Here is a 21,140-nt window from a genome sequence, read left to right on the forward strand (position 1 = left end):
CATAAGGATTCATGTATTCTATTCACTTTAATCAACAGTTGTTGGGCAACAATTCTAGAAGAGTTCCAATTCTCATCAGGAGAATGGACAAGGTGGAGAAGCAGAGAAAATGCAATGAGTAGAATGTATAAGTCATCACTCTGGAATTGACTGAACATAAATAAAAATGAGAAAGATACGTAAAAAACTAGGGAATGGGTAAGCAGGGTGATGTCTGGGAGAGGAGAGGCTCCATAGCCATGAGAGTCAACTGTGTAATCCCCTATAGGGTTATAACACTGCCATTCATATACTGAGGTAGCAGCAGGGAAACTTTTTATTTAATTGTTAGAAATGTTGAACTTTGCCCCCCACCCCCAAACATTTTTCTCATTCAGTTCCTGTTCTTTTTTATTTCTGTAATTTTTACTGTTTGAAAAGTGATCTTTTTTCTTTCAGAAGAAGTAATTCTTCAAATCCAGTTCACATAAGGGGATTTGATATGTTCAACAAACTCCAAATACACTGTATCCAGCAATACCTACTACATGCCTACTTTGAGCTCTGAGCAACCTGCACCTCAAGCCTAGTTCTCACTGTTTTGCTTTTGGCAAATTTTCACTAAGTGCCCTTCCTCCCCAAACACACGTATATGTCTACCAGACCCTAAAGCCCTTTATGAACATGCAAACTCCTCCCTTCTGAAAACCTTTGTGTGAGTGGTCAGCAGGCTAATTCATCTATTGCAATGTGGCTTCGTACTAGCGTTCTGTTTCCATGTTGCCTACAAGATAATCACAGATGTGACTGCATCTTAGAGGTTCCTGAATCTTTCAAGAATCTGGTTCAAAGGAAAATTAACAGGTGGAGGCCGGGCGCGGTGGCTCACGCTTGCAATCCCAGCACTTTAGGAGGCTGAGGCGGGCGGATCACCTGTGGTTGGGCGTTCGAGACCAGCCTGACCAACATGGAGAAACCCCGTCTCTACTAAAAATACAAAATTAGCCGGGCGTGGTGGCACATGCCTGTAATCCCAGCTACTCGGGAGGCTGAGGCAGGAGAATCGCCTGAACCCGGGAGGCAAAGGTTGGGATGAGCGGAGATCGCGCCATTGCACTCCAGCCTGGGCACCAAGAGCGAAACTCCGCCACACACACACACACACACACACACACACACACACACACACACACACACACGGTGTAGTTTAGGAAGTAAAAAAAAAAAAAAAAAAAAAATCAGATCTCCCCTCACCCTTCAGGTCTGAAGGCACAAACTCTAGGACCAGGGCGTTCGCCTACCCAACTCCACATGCACTTGCAGGTCACCTAGCACTCAGGTACCTTGTGGCTCCTTACCTCTCACTACAGCAGCAACAACGTTGATTGGAAGTTCATAACTGTGTGTTACGGGCCATGGGCCATGTGTGTTAGAATTTTACGTGAAATTAACATTTAATTCTCACGGACACCTCTGAAGCAGGTGCCACAGCCCCCATTTTGCAAACGAGGCAGCTGAGGTTCCCAGAGGCTCAGTACCAGCACCGTGGGCCGAAGCACGCAGGGCAAACACAGCCGGAGGTGAGCACAGACCTGCTTCGCACCCCGTGCTCCTAACCACAAGGCTCCCTCCCTCCAGGAAGGCCGTTGTCTTCCCTGGGACCACCTACCAGCTCTGAGGCATGACAGTACGGGCCTCCAGAAGGGTGACCAGGAGGCCCTCCTCGTCCCAGCTGCAGGCGTCGCCGCCCACTGCAGGGCCCGGGCTGTGACTCGTGGGGACGGTTCCCTGCCCCCCAGCCGGGGAGGCGGGCGGGGAGGGGCGGCGGGGCGCCGGGGCGGGGCTCGGGACGGCCGGGCTGGGAGCTGGAGCCCACAGCGGGAAGCGGCCGCCGCCCGGGCCGCGCAGGGCGAGGCGAGGCGAGGCGGGGCGGGGCCGGGCGCTACGGGAAGGGGAGGCCGCGCGGAACGGGAGCCGCACCGCGCCAGCCGGGCTGCAGCGGCCGCGCACCGAGGCCGCGATGGGGCTGGAGACGGAGAAGGCCGACGTGCAGCTCTTCATGGACGACGACTCCTACAGCCACCATAGCAGCCTCGAGTACGCCGACCCCGAGAAGTTCGCGGACTCGGGCCAGGACCGGGATCCCCACCGGCTCAACTCGCATCTCAAGGTGAAGCCCGGGGCGGGCGGGCCCAAGTCCCCGCTGAGGCTGGGAGGTGCGGGCGCCCCTCAGCCCCGCCCTATCCCGTCCCACGCTTGCCAGCGGGTCGGCCCCGCAGGGTCTGAGACTCGCGCCCTTCCCCGGTCCCACCCGTCACCAGGCCGCCCGCGTAGCCAGGAATTCTTAGCCAGGTTCCTGTGCGCCCACCGTGACCCTAAGAGAAGAGGCGGACGCCCTGGCACGTCCTTCCCTCCTGCTTCCCCCGCCCAAAGCGCTCCCGGTTCCCGGGGCGGCAGGTCGGTGACAGTTCGGGGTCCATGCCTCCTGTCTCCGCAGCTGGGCTTCGAGGATGTGATCGCAGAGCCGGTGACTACGCACTCCTTTGACAAAGTGTGGATCTGCAGCCATGCCCTCTTTGAAATCAGCAAATACGTAATGTACAAGTTCCTGACGGTGTTCCTGGCCATTCCCCTGGCCTTCATTGCGGGAATTCTCTTTGCCACCCTCAGCTGTCTGCACATCTGGTGAGACGGGGCACACCGGGTGGACCGGCTTTCTGAAACATGGGTATATGCTCCGCCACCTGCCCTCTACTCTCCCCTTATCCCAGGCCGGCGTCAGGAGGAGGAACGCGCATCAGTTCCCAAGCAGTAGGAAGAACTGGAAGGCCTTGAAAGGCAGTGCGCTTCCTTTAGAATAACAGTTTGGGCTTGGAGTTTCAACAGGAGAAAGAATGTCGGTCTTTCCTGGGGTGTGATTTTCCTTGCATACATAAGGCTGGGCTGAGTGTGGAGGCGGGTACCTGGAAGCCACACTTCTTGCCACAGGCTGCTCTCGGGGCCCTGTTGTGACTCGTGCCTGCGGTTCTGGGCAGGACTCTTCTTTCTTTCATTGCCTTTTATTCAGTCACTACCTGTGCTTGGGGTAAAACAAAAGTGATCTCTGAGCAGAATGCCGCTGACAGTAGAATTGGATGAAGATGTCAGACCTGGTTAAGCAGTGGTGTGGAGGGGCTGCTTGTACTTTGCCCCTGGCAGATGGCAAGGATGGGACCCAGAGGAAAGGGAGGTGTGTGCAGTTAAGGCGAGGGTCACCCAGTACAAACGAATGAAAACTCCAGCTGCGGGATAATGAATGAGAAGGCCTCCAAATTACTTTCTCACTGATGAAACACAAATGGAAGTGGCATCTAGTTAAAGGGGAAAGAAATATGGAAGCCCACTGGATATTGATAGGCTGTTTTGAGTAACTCTATTCATACTCAAAATGTGTCCTAAACTGTAGAGAACATTCTTAAGCATCTTTTAATTTTTTTTAAGGAAAATGTCATATTTTGCCAATAAATGTTGTTGTGTTAGAAAATATCCACTTTAATGTGAGAGGAAGAATATTCAGATCATCCCCAGTATCACAACGGTTGTCACGCTAGTGTTTCAGGTTAGTCCTGGTGAAAGGTATAACCCAAGGTACCTCCGTGTCTTTCTTACACTTTATATGATATTGCCACACCCTGATAAATGCTCGGTGTTCATTGTTAGAAGTTACCAATTTATCCTTTATTCTTCTATACCACCATAATCTTACTTTCTTTAGTCAGTTAGCTAGCTAGTTAGTTTAACAAACTTTAAATTGATTGAGTGCTTAGTTTGTGCTGGACACTGGGCCAGGATGAATGAGAGATAGGGTCTGCCTTCGCTTACTCACAGCCTATCAGGGCAGCTGGCTAGGTACATAGATGGACGCTTAGAAAACACAGTCAACTGACAAAGAGGGAGGAACAGACAAGGCTTTGAAGAGGGAAGGGAGTCGAAAAAGACTTTGAAAGGATAAATGAAAATTTACCAAATATGTAAAGGATACACAAAGAACACCAATTTAATTTTATCACTAAAGTTTGTAAACAATTAAACTATGTTGAAGGTGCCAAGATTGCCAGGGAAATGAAAATGCTGCCTTTGTACATGATCAGCTTCATGAAGGTCAAATGGATAGTTATATTCTGACATTTCCACATGAATTTTTTTTAAGATGCCTAAGTTGGCACATAAGATTTGGGATTCCCAATTAACTAAAACTAATCATCTAACCTCTATGTCAGTTTTCTCACTTTCAAAACTGTGAAGAACGGAGTGACCGCATAGCATATTGTGAAATGCTGGCTACGAAGCTATTTGGAAACATAAAGTACCATATTTATAGTCAACAAAGCTAGGTTTCCCAAAGCTTTTGTGAAAGAATTTGAAAAAAATAAAAGTTTCTCATTTACTAAACGGTGGAAAGATATAAGTAAAACTACAATTAACCAAGCAATGCCTCTCTCCAGCTGGCTCTTCTGAGAATGGGAGGTGTTTTTGTATAGTGCTTCAATTGGTGAACATCAATGCACCTTTTTTTAGCCACATAAAACGTATTATTTAACTTCAGCTTGATTTTTTAACTATGTTTATGTGGGGCATTAATATTTAACTGTCAGACATTTGTCACCAGGCAGCTGTGATTGCAAGTAGAAGAGTAATTTCAAACAAGAATGCTTAAAAGTTAGCTTATGCCTTGATAAAATAGGTTTATCATTAATAGATTGTATTCCCATGACATGAGAAGACCAGATCAAGGACAGACGTTACAGAATTGCAAACCCATTTGGGTAAACTTTTTTTATTTTCTTTTTATATATTTTTTTAAGGCAGGGGCTTGTGTATTGTTTTTACCAAAAAGGTAGTGGTGACCAAAGCTAGGAAAATATGCAGTAGTGGAACTTTGAACCATGTCACAATATTAAAACAGGTCAGCTTTTAGATCCTTTAAACAAACAAACAACAACAATAAAACACAGAAGTCTGGTGGTGTTGGATCCTAGACCAGAAGTACAGGCCATTAGGAATCAGTGAATTAGTTGGATTCCATACTACAGTCAGACAGAGAAAGCTGCTGTTTGTTAAGCACAGGTTATTGGTCATAAGTGGATCATAACCAAAGAAATGTGGCTGGAGCACCCATATCCCTTATTTTTGCTGGGATGCAAAGCAAACAAATGCCCAACTGATGGAAATGCAATAGTAGCAATCTCATTTCTAGAAGACAGTTTTCATACAGTAAATTGCTATGAATGCAATCTGCATGACTCTACAATTACTACAACACTACATAAAAGTCTCTATCCTATGGCCTTATTATCCAAGGGAGGAATACATAACCTTACATATATTATTATATATATAATATATATTATATATATATTATAACATTTACTTAAGAATTGTTGGCCACATTGAGCCTCAACCAAATTTTGGGTCAATCAGAACTGCCTAGAGTTTCAGAAGCTAAACTATTTGTGATGTTGAGAACCCAACTTAAGTTTGATATCAGAGGATCATTAGATTCTTGGCTCCAAAATGAGGGAACACAAGTAAACAAAAATAAAATCCAAATGAGTTAACAACACCCTATAAACTGAACTCCTCGAATGTGGGTAACTGCTTTGCCGAACAAGAAGATTCACTTTTGACATGTGCTAAATTCCCTTTTAGGACACAGAGATCTAAGGAGTCATGGAGATAGAAAATTTATTAGCCTAAGGAAGAATAGAAAGTACATTGTATTCTGGCTGGGAGCAGTGGCTCTCGCCTGTAATCCCAGCACTTTGGGAGGCCAAGCTGGGCAGATCACTTGAGGTCAGGAGTTCAAGAACAGCCTGGCTAACATGGTGAAACTCTGTCTCTACTAAAAATACAAAAATTAGCCAAGCATAATAGCAAGTGCCCGTGATCCCAGCTACTCAGGGAGGCTGAGGCAGGAGAATCACTTGAACCTGGGAGGCAAAGGTTGCAGTGAGCTGAGATCACATCACTGCGCTCCAGCCTGGGCAACAGAGTGAGACCCTGAAAAGAAAGAAGGAAGGGAAGGGGAGGGGAGGGGAGGGGAGAAGAAAGAGAGAAAGAAAGAGAGAGAGAAAGAGAGAGGGAAGGAGGGAGGGAGGAAGGAAGGAAGGGATAAAGAGAGAAAAAAAGAAAAAGAAAGAGAAAGAGAAAGAAAGAAAGAAGAAAAAGAGAAAGAAAAGAAAGAGAAAGGAAAGAAAGAAAGAAAGAAAGAAAGAAAGAAGAAAGAAAGAAAGAATTCTAAGTGAAATGGATTTGGTTAGGAAACTTTCTGATCTAAACTTCAGCCTTTTAATAGGCCAATTTGAGGTTATTTTGTTATAGTTATTTTCATTATATATTCTGCCTTCAAAATAGGTCTATTTATTATACATTATAATGACAGCGTCATACAGATATTTCAGGGGTACATAATAAATGTCAATCCTCATAGCCAGTTCTGAGAGATCTCCTGTTGTCACTTTAATTTGTAGCAACATGCCCAAGACCACACATCAAGTGAGAAATATAATAGAATAAGAAGTCTAAAGTTGCCATCATTGAGGTTTCTATTCAGCTATTTATCTCTGAAACACTTAGTATTAATTTTCTTATTATATAAAAGTGTTTCATGTATTTTGCACTTGAAATAAAACACAAATATAATTTGTGAAGACAGTCAATGTGAATAATTCTAAATTCTAAAAACATATCAATCAATCAGAAAGCTGCCTAATATTTCCTTCATTTTGGGCTAAGTACAGCAGACCCTCATTTAAGTGATATTTTAATAGCAAACCAAGAAAATCAGCCTACTCCCTTACCCCCACCCAGGTAATAATAAAGCTTCCATTGAGGCTACCAGCAGTGCCTGAAAATCTCACTACTACTTTTGTGCTCAGAGGACATTACTACAGCAGAGAACATTGTTTAGAAAATTACATATAAAATTAACCATCCTGGGGACTATAAGAATATGCAGCTATGTTAGGAACAAGCATACAAAAAATAACAATTTCAGGATAGACTAGTTTTCTTGTGTTAAAGTTCTAACATCAATTGCAGGGTTCTTTCAACTATACCATTCAGCCCTTTTCAGTGTGTGTGATTACTGTGAAAAATTAAAAAATATAAAGCATAGTTAATAACATAAGGCATAAAAGAATGATAAATTTACATTAGCTCAAACATTTACTAAGGGTCAAGGATGTCCTCACTGTTTAAAAAAACTTAAACTCTAGTAGGAAGGACAGAAATACAGCATCTATTTATAATACCTTTTGATACATGTGAAGATTAAGAAGTTTGTTTCAGTACTTTAGAAATACAATGAGGGAGTATCCGATCTAGCCTGGTCCAGGAAAAGGGAAGAAGACTGAGGCAACAGGAAAGGCTATCAGGAAGTAAAACCTCAGAGAAATGTGAAGACTTAAGCAGGTGAATGGTAACTGGCAGAGACCAGGTAGATAAAGACACGGTTTTATTTATTTTTGCTTTACTGTTTCAGATAGCATGCCACCAATAGAAAGAATATTAGTATTTATTATCTACATGACTATATTTTTAGGCAACATATTTTTTGTGCATCTTATCACTTTAGTCCATTTGCATTACTATGAAGAAATACCTGAGACTAGGTTATTTATAAAGAAAAGAAGTTTATTTTTGCTCACAGTTCTGTGGGCTGTACAGGAAGCACAGTACCGGCATCTACTTTAGGCAAGGACCTCAGGAAGCTTCCACTTATAGTGGAAGGCGAAGGAGGAGCAGGCATGTCACATGGCAAGAAAGGGAGCAGGAGAGAGAATGGGGAGGTCCCAGACTCTTTTAATCAACCAGATCTCACGCAAACTAATTGAGTGAGAACTCACATTACCAAGAGGGTAGCAGGTGCTAAGACATTCATGAGAGATCTACCCCATGATCCAATTATCCCCACTCGGCCCCACCTCCAACACTGGGGACGACATTTCAAAATGAGAGTCAGGGGGACGAAAAGCCCAAATCATTATCAGTGATCATTGTTCATTTATTTGTTTCAAACGCTCAACCAAATTTAAGTAAATTGGGTCAGTGTTGTATCTTTTCATACATGTACAAGAGAGACCTTATCTGGTAACAACAATAGTCCTCACACATCTCTCTTCCTTCATTCCAGGATTTTAATGCCTTTTGTAAAGACCTGCCTGATGGTTCTGCCTTCAGTGCAGACAATATGGAAGAGTGTGACAGATGTTATCATTGCTCCATTGTGTACGAGCGTAGGACGAAGCTTCTCTTCTGTCAGCCTGCAGCTGAGCCAGGACTGAATACTTGGACCCCAGGTCTGGAGATTGGGATACTGTAATACTTCTTTGTTGTTATAACATAAAAGCACCACTGTTCTGTTCATTTCCTAGCTGTTCTAATTAAGAAAACTATTAAGATGAGCAACCACATTTAGAAATGTTTATTGACAGATCTTTTCAAATAATGCTTTTCTAATGAATAGCCAAAGATTTCATATCTAACTTTGTAACCAGAATTATACAGTAAGTTGACACCACTTAGATTTAAAGGCAGACAGTTTTGCTTTAGTACAATAGTATATATTTTATAATGATGAATTTATAATAATTAAGGGACATTTCTATCAAAATACTACAATAGTTTTATGCACAAGTTCCCATTAAAAATGAGATTTCTTATTTGTTTGTTTGTTTGTTTTTACTCTGGGAGTAATGCTTTTTAAATTACCTTTACATATATAGTCACTGGTATACTGAGAATATACAATGATCCTGGAAATTGCAGTAACAAAAGCACACAATGATTATAGTAACTATGAGATACAATAAAACACATAAATGTGAAAGTAGATTCATGAAAATGTATTCCTTTAAAGTATTGTTTTCCTACAGGCCTATTTAACAAGATGTTTCATTTTACTGTATATTTTGTACTTAATATAAATGTTGCTCTAATCAGATTGCTTAAAAGCATTTTTATTATATTTATGTTGTTGAACTAATATATGAAATAAGTAAATGTAGCTCCCACAAGGTAAACTTCATTGGTAAGATTGCACTGTTTTGATTATGTAAGCATTTATACATCTTCTTTGGAAATAAAATATAAAAGAGCGATACACAAAGCTTACTTTTCTAAATTTTCCAGGCAAAATCTAAAATGTTTTATGACATTTTTCTGGCTGTGATCTTAAAATAATTCATATCTAAATAGTATTTTGTCTAGGAGATGCCTTCTCTCTAGTAGTTAGAAATTAAACCTGTGTCAGCATTCCTATTAATGTTTCACTTTACTTTCAAGTAATATTGGTGCTATTTAACATTTTACAGTAAAGGTTACTTCTGATACTTTAGTACAATTTCAACTACAGTGATTCATGTAGAGAGACAGGAGAGTTGTCACCTTGTTGGGCTACTGAACTACATGCATAAACTAAAAACTAACAGCTACAAACTTTTAAGATGTTCTCTAATATTGACATGTAACACAGGATAAAGTCATTCTTGTCATTTTGAACTGTAGAGTCCTATTTCAGTGTGATGAATCACTGTTGCTTTGAAAAATCTCATTATTTCTGGGCCGGGCATGGTGGCTCACGCCTGTAATCCCAGCACTTTGGGAGGCCAAGGCTGGCGGATCATGAGGTCAGGAGATCAAGACCATCCTGGCCAACATGGTGATACCCCGTCTGTACTAAAAATACAAAAAAATTAGTTGGGCATTGTGGCATGCACCTGTAGTCCCAGCTACTTGGGAGGCTGAGGCAGGAGAATTGCTTGAACCCGGGAGGCAGAGGTTGCAGTGAGCCAAAATCATGCCACTGCACTCCAGCCTGGCAACAGAGCAAGAGTCTGTCTCAAAAAAAAAAAAAAAGAAAGAAAGAAAGAAAGAAAGAAAAAGAAAAAAGAAAAATCTCATTATTTCAAAATGATAGACATATACCAAAAACAAGTCTATAATGTGAGTAGTTACTAAAATTTACACATCTTAAAAGTGTGTAAATGCTTAAATTTGAGAATTACCATCAGAACCTCAATTGACGTTCCTTTGAATACCCTCATAAGTGACAAATAAGATTAATAAGATTTTTCAAAATCGCCAGGACTGGTGAATATAAATGATGATTGAACTGGAATACTATTGGGGACCAAATCAAATGAATGATTAAATTATGAAGCTCATATCCTTTTGAAGGTAGTTGCAAAGAGACGTTTCAAAACTGCCCTAGGCCGTTGTAGCATCCTTAGATGGGACGCATAATCATTACCTTAAAGCATCACCACTCATTTTGACCATATAGATTTTATCATGTTAGTTTAAAAGGTCAATCAGCCTCATGACTTTATAATTATGTCCTATATTTAAAAACATTTTTTAAACATTTGGATATGTTGATAAACCAAAAACATTTGATTAATAAAATATCTATTTTAATAAATTATGAGCTTCTATCCTTTCAAATAGCTATTGGCAAGTTTTAAACCCAAAATATATACACATAGTTCTGTAATAAAACTTTGTGACTTCTCAAGTAACATGACTTCCTTATTTCTGAACAGTACTGGTTACTTTCAAAATGAATTTTTATTGAGATTTTCCATTAAGTATTTTTTTCAAAGACTCAAATTTTGTACCAAGTAAATCCAGGCTTTATGTACAAACATGTTGTTTGTTTGTTTTATTTGGGGCTGGGGGAGGTATATGATGAGCAGACTTCCTCAGAATTCATAATAAATTTTCTAAAAGGCTACAAATGTGTGTATTGCTTTTATTACAGTAAATATGGAACCTTTCATATTTATTTTTACCTTATTAAAAACTCAAAATAGATAATAAATACATTAGTTATTGCTTATTCAGGAATGCATTTTTAAAAATTATTACATTGGTAGTTGAATTCTTTGTTTTCCAGCACTTAAAGAGGTTCCATATAAATGTTCTATCATTTGATAAATAGTATAAAATAGCCTGTTCACACACCCACCATACTTCTTCTTTTTTATTAAGTCTTTTCTTGCTAATCCTAAATAAACTGAAATTTCTGTTTCCAATTTTTAAAATAAGAAAGTAACAATATAAATCACATGTACTTGGATACCTGTACCATGAAGCTAGACTAGAGTCCAAAATTATTTTTGGAAAGTGAGTAGTTGCTGATATTGGCATACATTTTCTTGTCAGTTCATCTAGAAAAATGACCAACCTATAATAATAAAGCAGGTGCTTGGCTTTTTAAAATGTTCTTTATAGTTTTGAGGAACTTTTAAAAATTCATCTTTTTGATAGTCCTCCACATCCCATTAATTTATTTTGATGCCTTCCTTGGAAAGTTGTTGAACTGTAGTGAAAAAAGCCCTGCCCTAGAAGTCAGGCAACTGGATTCCAGCCTCAGCATTGCCGTTATTGAGGTATATCCCCTCATGCAAGGGGTTTAATCTCGGGTTCTCAGTTTTCTTATCATTAATGAAAGAATTGAACTAAATGGTCTCTCAGGAGCTTCCCATCTCATTGTTTTCTGTGACTTCAGTAGGATGAAGACTTGGCTATGTATATGAAAACCAACCTAGCTGTCCAATCCAAAAACATTTTTTTAAATCAGTGAATTTTCCATCAATTACAGGATAGGTATGCTATAAATACAATAATTAATGCATGTACTTTTCACCCTTCTATTGATTGTGAGACTGTATTTGGCCTCAATTCATTAAAACAGAGGTCCTAAGATTTTTATCAATGCTAAGTCTTTTTTATTATTATTATGAATTTCTCAAAAAAAATTACTTTATATCTTAAATAGTATTTGCGATTGAACCTTTAACAACATGGGGTTGAACTGTGCAGCCCACTTATACTCAGATTTTTTTTCAGTAAATACAGTTAGCCTTCTGTATGCACAGGTTCCTCATCCACCACCAAACTGGATCCAAAATAGAGTATCGCAAGATGCAAAACCCTCAGACAAGGAGGGCTGACTTTTCACCTCCTTGGGTTCTGCAGGGATGATGGGACTTAAGTATGCAAGGATTTTTATATCTGCAGGGGAATTCTGGAAACTATCCCTTGAGGGTACAGAGGAATGACTCTATTTCATTTGAAGATTTTCTATCAAAATCACTGCTATGCCACCATAATTACTGCCATCTTTCTCTTTTGCCTGGCTATTTGCCACAGCCTCCTAATTGGCCCCACTCCTTGCCTTCAATATGATCACCAATCCATTTTTCTCTAAAAGAACGTGATTATACCAAGACTACCCTGTCATTTCCCTGCTTAAAACTATCAATTGTATGTGATTGCCCTGAGAATAATATTCCAAGTTCTTGAGCAACATATGCAAGGCCTTCACCATCAAACTGTTGTCATCGTTAGTAACTCTTCTGTAGCTTTACTGAACAACCCGTGCTACTCCCATGTACCCATGCCAGCATTGTTTTTCTCCTCATGCCTGCCTCACTCTTCTCTGTTTCCAAAATTCTTCCACATTAAGTGCCTCTTCTGTGTCTACATCTACAATCTTGTACAAATTCCTATTATCACCTGTCACATTGTAAAAGTAACCCTGTTAACTAACACCATTAGACTGCTAGTTAGGTATTTGAGAATCAAAAACATCACTTCACCTTTGCTGGGATTCTGAAATGGTGCCCAGTACTTAATGAGTTCCATCAATATTTTCTGAATGAATGATTATGTAAATAAATAACTGGAGAAAGCTTGAGATAATTGCAGAACTGGGAGTGGGAATTGCACTACAACTTCATAATTTCTTCTTTACAAAAGGGATTTGAAATGTACTGATTCTAATAAAAATTTCCTTCCCACCATTTTCTCACTCATGACTCATTAAGTTGAGAAAACTAAAATGTATATAAACCATTTTATATTTTATCGACTGGGGTAATGCCTGCCTTTAGTCTCCATTCTCGTATCTAAAATTTACTTTAAATTCTTCAGGGGTAGAAAGCCCTAGCATTTAGAAACTTGTTTGGAAACACACTTTCATGCTTTCTAGAATGTTGCTATTTCATTTACTATTCCATTCCTCACTTTGAAGTTTATAACACTGAAACATTGTTTCTTTGGGTTTTACATTTTAGAAAACACATTGTCTCATTTGAAGCCCGGGACAAATTAAATAACATAATGGAGAAATCAAACAAATAATAGCTCAGTTTTTCTAGCTTGCAACTTTATCATTTTAGAATGTTTGTTTAAGATAACAAGAGCTTACGGAATTTTTATAGGGTTACACGTTACTTTAAAAAACTTAAAAAAATAGTAAGTAGAACTGCAAAGAAAAATAACCACAATGAATGTAATTTATCACAAATCAGGATTTGGTACACTTCTTCCCTTCAAGGTGTATCTGTGTGTAGGGAGGACAGGGGAAGAAGTTGACAGAGGAGGGGTAAAGGATACAAGTATACTAGATATTCAGTTTATATTTTTTAGGAGTAAAAATAAGTTTGGCAACTATAATTTAACCATCCCGATTTCTTCTCCCTATTCACCCCAAAATAGCAAAACGAGCAAAATAAAGCACCCCTTGCTACATTTTTAAAGACATTTCTGTGCCCACTCTCCAATTCCTTGCTTTGGATTGTACCTGAAATGCTGCCACTGGAACTTGACATCTTGGTAACTTTTTTAAGTGAAACATACCCTTGAGTGGGGTAACATTTCAATCTATTAGCAGTCATCTATTTACTTTAGGTGAACAAATGATCTGAGAAAGGAGTGTTGAAAACTACATATGGCAACCAAGCATAAGAGCTCTGAGCACAATATGAGAGCACCACACACTGATTAAAAGAGATGTCACCAAAGAGAAAGCTGCGACAAAGGGAAACAAGAGGCTGCAATCACATGGCCTTCAGCCTTCCCAGTTTCGCTTTTGGACAACCCAAATCCCTAGTGAAAGGGGCATGGAATCTGAACAGGAGTGGAGGAAGTTGAAGTCAGCTAAAGACTTTTCTTTTTATCCACAAAGGAAAGTTGCTTTTGTCTTACTGAATGAATAGGACCCTAGGAGTGGGCATGAGGGCTCTGCTGGAACCATGTGCCCTAAAGACAATGCCGAAGCGTGCAACTGAAAATGAAAATGAAACTGTAACTTGTGACCATCTATCTGTGTCTTCTTTCGCCTTGCCTCTCTGTGCTGTTGACTGTTGCGGCGTGTCTGTGGCAAAGAAAGACCATGCTGCACTCAGAGAAATCAGAGGACACCACTTCAACAATTAACCAAAAATAGGACAGGGACACCTATCTGCCTGCGCTTGGACGTATTAGGTCATTCAGCTCAGCTGCGTGACTGGAGAAATCATTTTGCCATTATAGGAAAAGGTAGGGGTGTAGGATGATGAGAGAAAGGAAGAGACATGACTCAGAGTGGGAAACAGCATGTAGCCAAGGGCAAATATTTCTCTCAGACATAAATGGATCAGGAAGAGGTGAGAGCAGCAGGTCATCTTTGGAGCATTCTTTTCTTTCCTGCCTCCCAGTCACTTGTCACCGAGCACCAACCAGTAACAAAAGGGGAGAGAAGGGCAGTATGCAGGACCTGTTTCTCTAACTGACTGGCACATCGGTTCCAGCCAACTGCTGTCTCAGCTAACTAGGGCAGTGAAACAAGGAGTCATTTGGAAAGTTTCAGGGATGCACACTTCACATCCCAGGGAGGCAAGTGGTGAGGAATAACCACCACGCTTATTTTACTGAGGAGGAAACTGGTTGAAATTCTTCATGCATTATATGGCTGGGAGACCTCTGATCTCAGTACAAACAATAACAGGAGTATTTAGGTTTGTCGAGCACTTATAATCTTTTGGGCATTTACTTAATCAGTACAGTAACCCTACGATGGGAATGTTACTGTCATTCTCATTTTTCAGATAATGAAACTGATGCTGCAAAGTTAAGGAATTTGCCCTAGACCACAGTCAGGATTTGAGCCAAGAGAGCCTGACATCAGAGTCCACTCTTAATCACTGTAGAGATGATTTTCTACTTCCTGAAAGAATGTGTCCATGGCTGTTCTTATGACTTCCAGCCAAAATCTTCATTCATCCACCTTTCCTATTCTGAGAAGAACCTTTTTTCCATTCTCCCATCAATGGAGGCAGTTTCATGTCCTCAGAAGTAAGAGCTGCCCCAAGCTAGCACCTGGGCTTCACGTACCCTCCTCACTCGGCCTCCGTCTAACCCCCGAGCCCCTCCCCCAGCCCTGTACACCGCTTTTCAGGGCACACCCTTTCTTTCTTCTTAGGATCTGAGGTCTAGACCTTACACTCCAGCTAAAGTCAGAAAAATAGTTCCCAAATGCCATTATTCTCATTTTGGTAAATTTTGTAGAATTTTATTCCTTCACACAGACTTCTCTAATATGTATCAAAAGCCCAGTGATGATTTTTCTTCTCAATGCTAAACATCCTGACATGTAAAATATTAATAATTACAGCAATAATTTCAGTTGGGACTCAGCATATTGTTTTCTAGACAGAAACCTTATTTCGTATTTTCTTCATTTTGTTGGAAATTTCTTGTCAGTTTGTACATCCTTTAATATGTTATCCAATTTTATTGTCAGTTACTTCATCTTGGAGATCCCAGGGAAAACCATATATGAATTTATTTTCTCCTATTGAATAATTTGCTCATGATAAATTTTCTTTATTTTATTTTTTAGAGTCAGGGTCTTGTTCTATCACCCAGGCTGGAGTGCAGTGGTGCAATCTCCTAGGTTCAAGTGATCCTCCCTCTTCCACCTCCCCAGTTTCTGGGACTTCAGGTGCATACCATCACACCCAGTTTCTACATATTTTCTCACAAAGTGACAGTGGGAAACCAATCAGTATCAAAGTCAAGAATTAGATTGAAAAAATGGGAAATCATGACACTAGAATACATAAAAAGAAGCATAAGATGCAACCAACCCTTTCTCTCCAGTTATCTATAGCCTTTTGGGGGCAGACATAGGAATAGCACACATTATTCAGGGTTAGGTAACATAAACAAGATGAAAAGATCCCCACAGAATTTCTAGTCTATTCAATCAATTTCACATGTTGTATGTGCAGGGGCCTTGAGGGGATGGGATGGGTGGAGTGAGGGGCATGATGAAAGCACTGGAAATAAAACACCAAAAAGTAATTTGTTATCATATAGAAGAAACAAGTGAGCAATCAACTGAATCATTAATATACATTTTATTTAGATGAGGAAAATCCTATGATGATTATAATTTTTTAAATTAGATTGCTAAAAATGTATCAGCATTGTTGGTATTATTTGTCCTGGAAGTGATCGAAGGGTCCTAGGAAAAAAAATAACTGTGTAAAGTGATTTTTATTAAAACTATTTTTTTGGCCGGGCACAGTGGCTCACGCTTGCAATCCCAGTACTTTGGGAGGCCGAGGTGGGCGGATCACGAGGTCAGGAGATCGAGACCTGCCTGGCCAACACCATGAAACCCCGTCTCTACTAAAAATACAAAAAGAAATTAGCCAGGCGTGGTGGCAGGCGCCTGTAGTCCCAACTACTCGGGAGGGTGAGGCAGGAGAATGGTGTGAACCCGGGAGGCGGAGCTTGCAGTGAGCCGAGATCGCGCCACTGCACTCTAGCCTGGGTGACAGAGAGAGACTCTGTCTCAAAAAAAAAAAAAAAGAAGACTATTTTTTTTTTCTGAGGAGAGAAATCCTATGTGGGGTTATCCCAAGCGACAATCTTATTCAACTAGGCACACATAAACACAAAAAACTGTGACCATAAGTATGTTCAAACAAGGGAAAATGGCAAATAGAAAATTGTAAAATAATTTTCCTGGAAGAACTTTGGCAATAATAAGCATTAATCTGGGGCAGATCAGAGGCAGACCAGGCTCTCTGCTGTGGATGAGCTAGGGATCTATTGATTTCCATGATTTTACAGTTCTTAGAGTTGAAGAAATATTCAGAATTGAAAAGGAAAATCCCTCAAGTCTGCAATGAAGTCTGCAGGGCATGGGACTCTCCAAAATGAAGGATAGGTTTGGGCTACTTTGAAGCAGCTCCTAAGAAATTGTTCTTTTTTATGAAGTTAATAGATTGGTGCCACCTCAACTCTTGCTGTTCACCAATACCTTTTGGGTGTGGTCAATGAGACAACTTAATATAGCTCAGGCCCTTTCATAGCAAAAATAAATAAAATAAATAAAATATAATAATAATCCTGTCTACTGCCCAGTTTGTAATTCTTGATTTCACATTCCACGAAGCCTTCAGTTTATAGAAATAGAAAGAACTGCCAGTTCCCTGCAAGCAGCTTGGCCAACTTAGCCTGTAGTGTTCCCCCTTAAATGAAGCTTCCTTCAATTTGCTTACAAATATTTCTTTAATAATATGTTCCTTCGTTTTATTGAGTTGGGATTCCCTGTAAGTCATCCAGCCTGCAGTGCTGCTGCTCTTCCCATGATGTAAAGGCTCCTTTTGTGTGTATTTGTGGAATTTTGTTCTCCATTTAGGGTTCTTACATAGGAGAGTGATATTTGCTGGCATAACTTCTGTCTTTTTAAACATCTTCAGGTTTAAAGTTTTTATTTCCCCTACATTACTGCTTCTCAAAATAAAATGAGCATAGGAATCACCAGGGGATCTTGTTAAAATACCAATTCAAATTCAGTAAATCTGGGATTGGTCCTGGGATTCTGCATTTCTAACAAGCTCCCTGGATGCTGAGGCTGCAAGTCCCTACATCAAACTTTGAGTAGCAAGGATCTATCTAGTAAATAGCTTGAGTAAGACATGGAAAGAGATGAAGATAAAGTAGCTACAGATAGACAAGAGAAGAAACTAACAGAGAGTTCATTTGTTTAGCTCTATGAAAAGATTCTACTGGCTGTCCAAAACCTAAATCCCCACACCTGCTTTAAAACACATTCACATTCCCTCTGATGTTAGCTGAGTTGCTTGAAGGCAAAGCCAGCAGTGCAGAAATAAACCCCATTCTCCAGTATGCACAAAAGCTGATGTTGCAATCGCAGATTTTCCCTGGAATTAGTGAAAAAACAAACTCATCATATGATTATAAGAAAGCAAAGTTCTGTATGAAGAGCAGACCACTTATGTGTATTTCAACACATGAACATACACACACACACACACACACACACACATATATATAAACACACACACACAGAGTCCTTAAAGACTGACTTTATTTTATGCTGCAATCCTAGACTTTTGGAGGCCGAAGTGAATGGATCACTTGAGTCCAGGAGTTCGCAACCAGGCTGGCAAAAATCCTGTCTCTACCAAAAATATAAAAATTAGCTGGGTCTGGTGGCACATACCTGTAGTCCCAGCTACTAGGGAGGCTGAGGATCACCTGCGCCTGGCAGGTGGAGGCTGCAGTCAGCCCTGAAGCATGCCACTGTACTCCAGCCTGGGCAAGAGAATGAGACTCTGCCTCAAACAAATATATATGAAAAATCAACTTGCATACACATATATAATGTGTGTGTATATATAAGAACATATACATATATTACATATATATATATACTTTTAAAAGAGTAAAATATTTTACTCTTTTAAAGCATCATTGCCTCAAAAGGAGCAGTTTAGAGATAAATTTTCCCCAGGTAAAACCAACTCCTGATAAATAGTTTATTTACTAGAGAAAGAGCCAAAAGGAAAGAGAGTTTCCTTTGTTAAATAACGGAGCCCTGACTTAAAGCCAGATGGGTTACCAAACAAAGGGCTTCTGTGGAGAACTACTCCCAAATATTTACATTAACTTAAGAAAAACATGGAAGTTTATTATCTCCTTATAATTTGGGGGTAGTATTAAGGGGCTAAAGTCATTTTTATTCTTTATCATTTCATTATAATCAAAATGGATTTTTAATTACTTACTTGTTAATAATAAAATCTATGTTTCCCTAATATGCTATTTAAAAGCTCTACTAGTATGCTATAAAATGGTACATTTCTCAGATATAAGCTATATTATGTTAAATATATATTAAATCTAGGTACTAGTTATATCATATTGCATTATTTTGTTGTCCTACTAGGTTTGAGAGTTAGTCATACTTTGGATAACATTTATGGGGCTTCCATATTTCTAAAAGGTGGTCATAATTTTGTTTTGCTTGAATAGGAGAAAACGTAATCGTTGTATATTTAAATATTTTACATCTCTCAACTAGATGAAAAGTAATAATTTGTTTTACCACTTGACCATAATTTTTCTGAAAATTGCTAAGCTCAAGCTTTATAGTAAATATTTTCAGTCTTGAGTTAGGTAGGGCTATAATTTTTACTTTTATTATTGATCTAAATCTATCCAGATGAAAAATGAGCCAAATATTTATTTACCTCTCATTTCGTGCTTACTGAATACATTATCCCTTGATTATATTAGCGTTTGGCTCCCAGTTTAGACTAAGACTTCCTATCTTTAGAGAATGGTAGCCATTATTTTGGTAGGGTTATTATAATCCACTCAATTTCATGGCAGCTAGTTTGATTTCTCATATGTCATCATAATGAGGTGATGAATTGAAACCTGAAATTTTTCATGGACTTTAAGCGCAAATGAAAATAACTCAATGAAATTTGGTTTATCATTTCACATTTTCTCAATATTTGAATTTACTTTTATACTGATAAATCATATTGCCTTTATGAGTTTGTTTTTAATGGAAGTAAAAAGAAAATATTATCTCAAAGAACAAAATTTTGCAATAAGATAAAGAAAGATAAAGAAAGGGTGTACATTTTGAGATAACCTACCTTTAAAGGCAAAATTTTGCTACATTTTCAAAGACAAGCACAAGTTTCATCAGATTTAGTTCTAAATCCAGAATAATAATGATGACAGGTTGCCCTCTGTAACACAAATACCAATGAGACTATTTCAGGAAGTTTCTGCAACTGGAAGTTTTTTCAGAAATCTGGCTTCAGGCAGCATCTCTCCAGATCTTCATTAAAACAGTGAAGAAGTAGGAGGAAGATGCCAGCACTTTCAGCAGCCCTACTGAATATTGGCCTGGGGCAAGCCCCTATGCTCTGCCAACTCTGCTTTAAAAGGCAGGGAGGAGAAAAATGAATGTTTTTGTTTTCGAGATGGAGTTTTGCTCTTGTTGCCCAGGCTGGAGTGCAATGGCATGTGGTCTCGGCTCACTGCAACCTCCACCTCCTGGGTTCAAGCGATTCTCCTGCCTCAGCCTCCCAAGTACCTGGGATTACAGGAGCTCACCACCACACCGGGCTAATTTTTGTATTTTTAGTAGAGACGAGTTTCACCGTGTTGGGCAGGCTGGTCTCTAACTCCTGACCTCAGGTGATCTGCTTGCCTTGGCCTCCCAAAGTGCTGGGATTACAGGCATGAGCTACTGTGCCCAGCCAAAAATTAATGTTTTAAAGAGTGACTTTTGTCAGAAATTACTGAAATATAAAAGCTGGCACTCTAAAGGCTAGTTTCAGCTACCTAAAATCAATCATTCTTTTAGGTTTCATCAGCCAAGAATTCTGAGGAAAGGTGATGGCCTAATTATTATTTCAGTAAGATAAAGTATCAACTGTTTTGAAAATCGCATTCTCTTTTAAGGCAAGAGAATATATCTGTGACCACCCCGAGCCCCTCTCTCGGAGGCCCTCTGTCAGGCGTCATATTTGAGAATCTTCATCTAGAAGTTTGCATTTGATTTGTGATTAAGGGATTTTTGTTTTTGTTATCAACTGTTTAATGGAAAAAATTTTAATATACTGTATAAAGCTTTCTGAGAAAGAAGTAATACATGGCAAAAATAGTAAGTATCAAAAAGTTAGATTAAAACTTATAAAATTGAAAGCCAAAACAAAAAACCTCTAATGACCACACGTATGTGATATAGATTTGAGTTTTTCATACATCCCTTGCCATGGCCTCATTATTGGTGGCAATTCCATCCCCATCCCTTGATGTTGGGCTAAGTCACTTGACTTGCCTTGGCCAAAGGAACAAGGCAGAAGTGACAATGTGCCTCTCCAAGTCTGGGCTTTTAGAAGCCTTGTATGTTTTTTCTTGTCCTCTTATGCCACTGCTGCTTCATGGAGCATGGGAAGAATGTGCCCCAATCATCTTGCTAGTCCAAGGAGGAGGAGAGATGTACCAAG

The 21,140-nt window shown here is 39.6% G+C and overlaps 1 protein-coding gene across 2 annotated transcripts; it reads left to right on the top strand.

The window, feature by feature from the left end:
* The first annotated feature begins 1,775 nt into the window (after positions 1-1,775).
* CAV2 (caveolin 2) lies at positions 1,776-10,757 on the top strand. 2 transcript variants are annotated; one of them, XM_032761514.2, is made up of 3 exons: positions 1,776-2,149; positions 2,477-2,664; positions 8,153-10,757. In XM_032761514.2, the coding sequence occupies exons 1-3, from the start codon at positions 2,000-2,002 to the stop codon at positions 8,301-8,303; spliced, it is 489 nt and encodes a 162-aa protein (XP_032617405.1). In that variant the 5' UTR covers positions 1,776-1,999; the 3' UTR covers positions 8,304-10,757. The 2 variants fall into 2 exon arrangements, with proteins under 2 accessions (XP_032617405.1, XP_032617406.1); XM_032761515.2 differs by lacking the exon at positions 2,477-2,664.
* Positions 10,758-21,140: the final 10,383 nt, after the last annotated feature.

Source organism: Hylobates moloch, unplaced genomic scaffold (genome assembly GCF_009828535.3).
Source record: "Hylobates moloch isolate HMO894 unplaced genomic scaffold, HMol_V3 SCAFFOLD_1, whole genome shotgun sequence".
NCBI classification, from domain to species: Eukaryota; Metazoa; Chordata; class Mammalia; order Primates; family Hylobatidae; genus Hylobates; species Hylobates moloch.

Excerpts from the sequence above, each read along its gene's own strand:
- CAV2 (XM_032761514.2), top strand. The coding sequence starts at position 2,000 with ATGGGGCTGGAGACGGAGAAGGCCGACGTGCAGCTCTTCATGGACGAC. Across the intron at positions 2,150-2,476 it reads GGCTCAACTCGCATCTCAAG|CTGGGCTTCGAGGATGTGAT; the intron begins GTGAAGCCCGGG and ends CTGTCTCCGCAG. Across the intron at positions 2,665-8,152 it reads CTCAGCTGTCTGCACATCTG|GATTTTAATGCCTTTTGTAA; the intron begins GTGAGACGGGGC and ends CCTTCATTCCAG.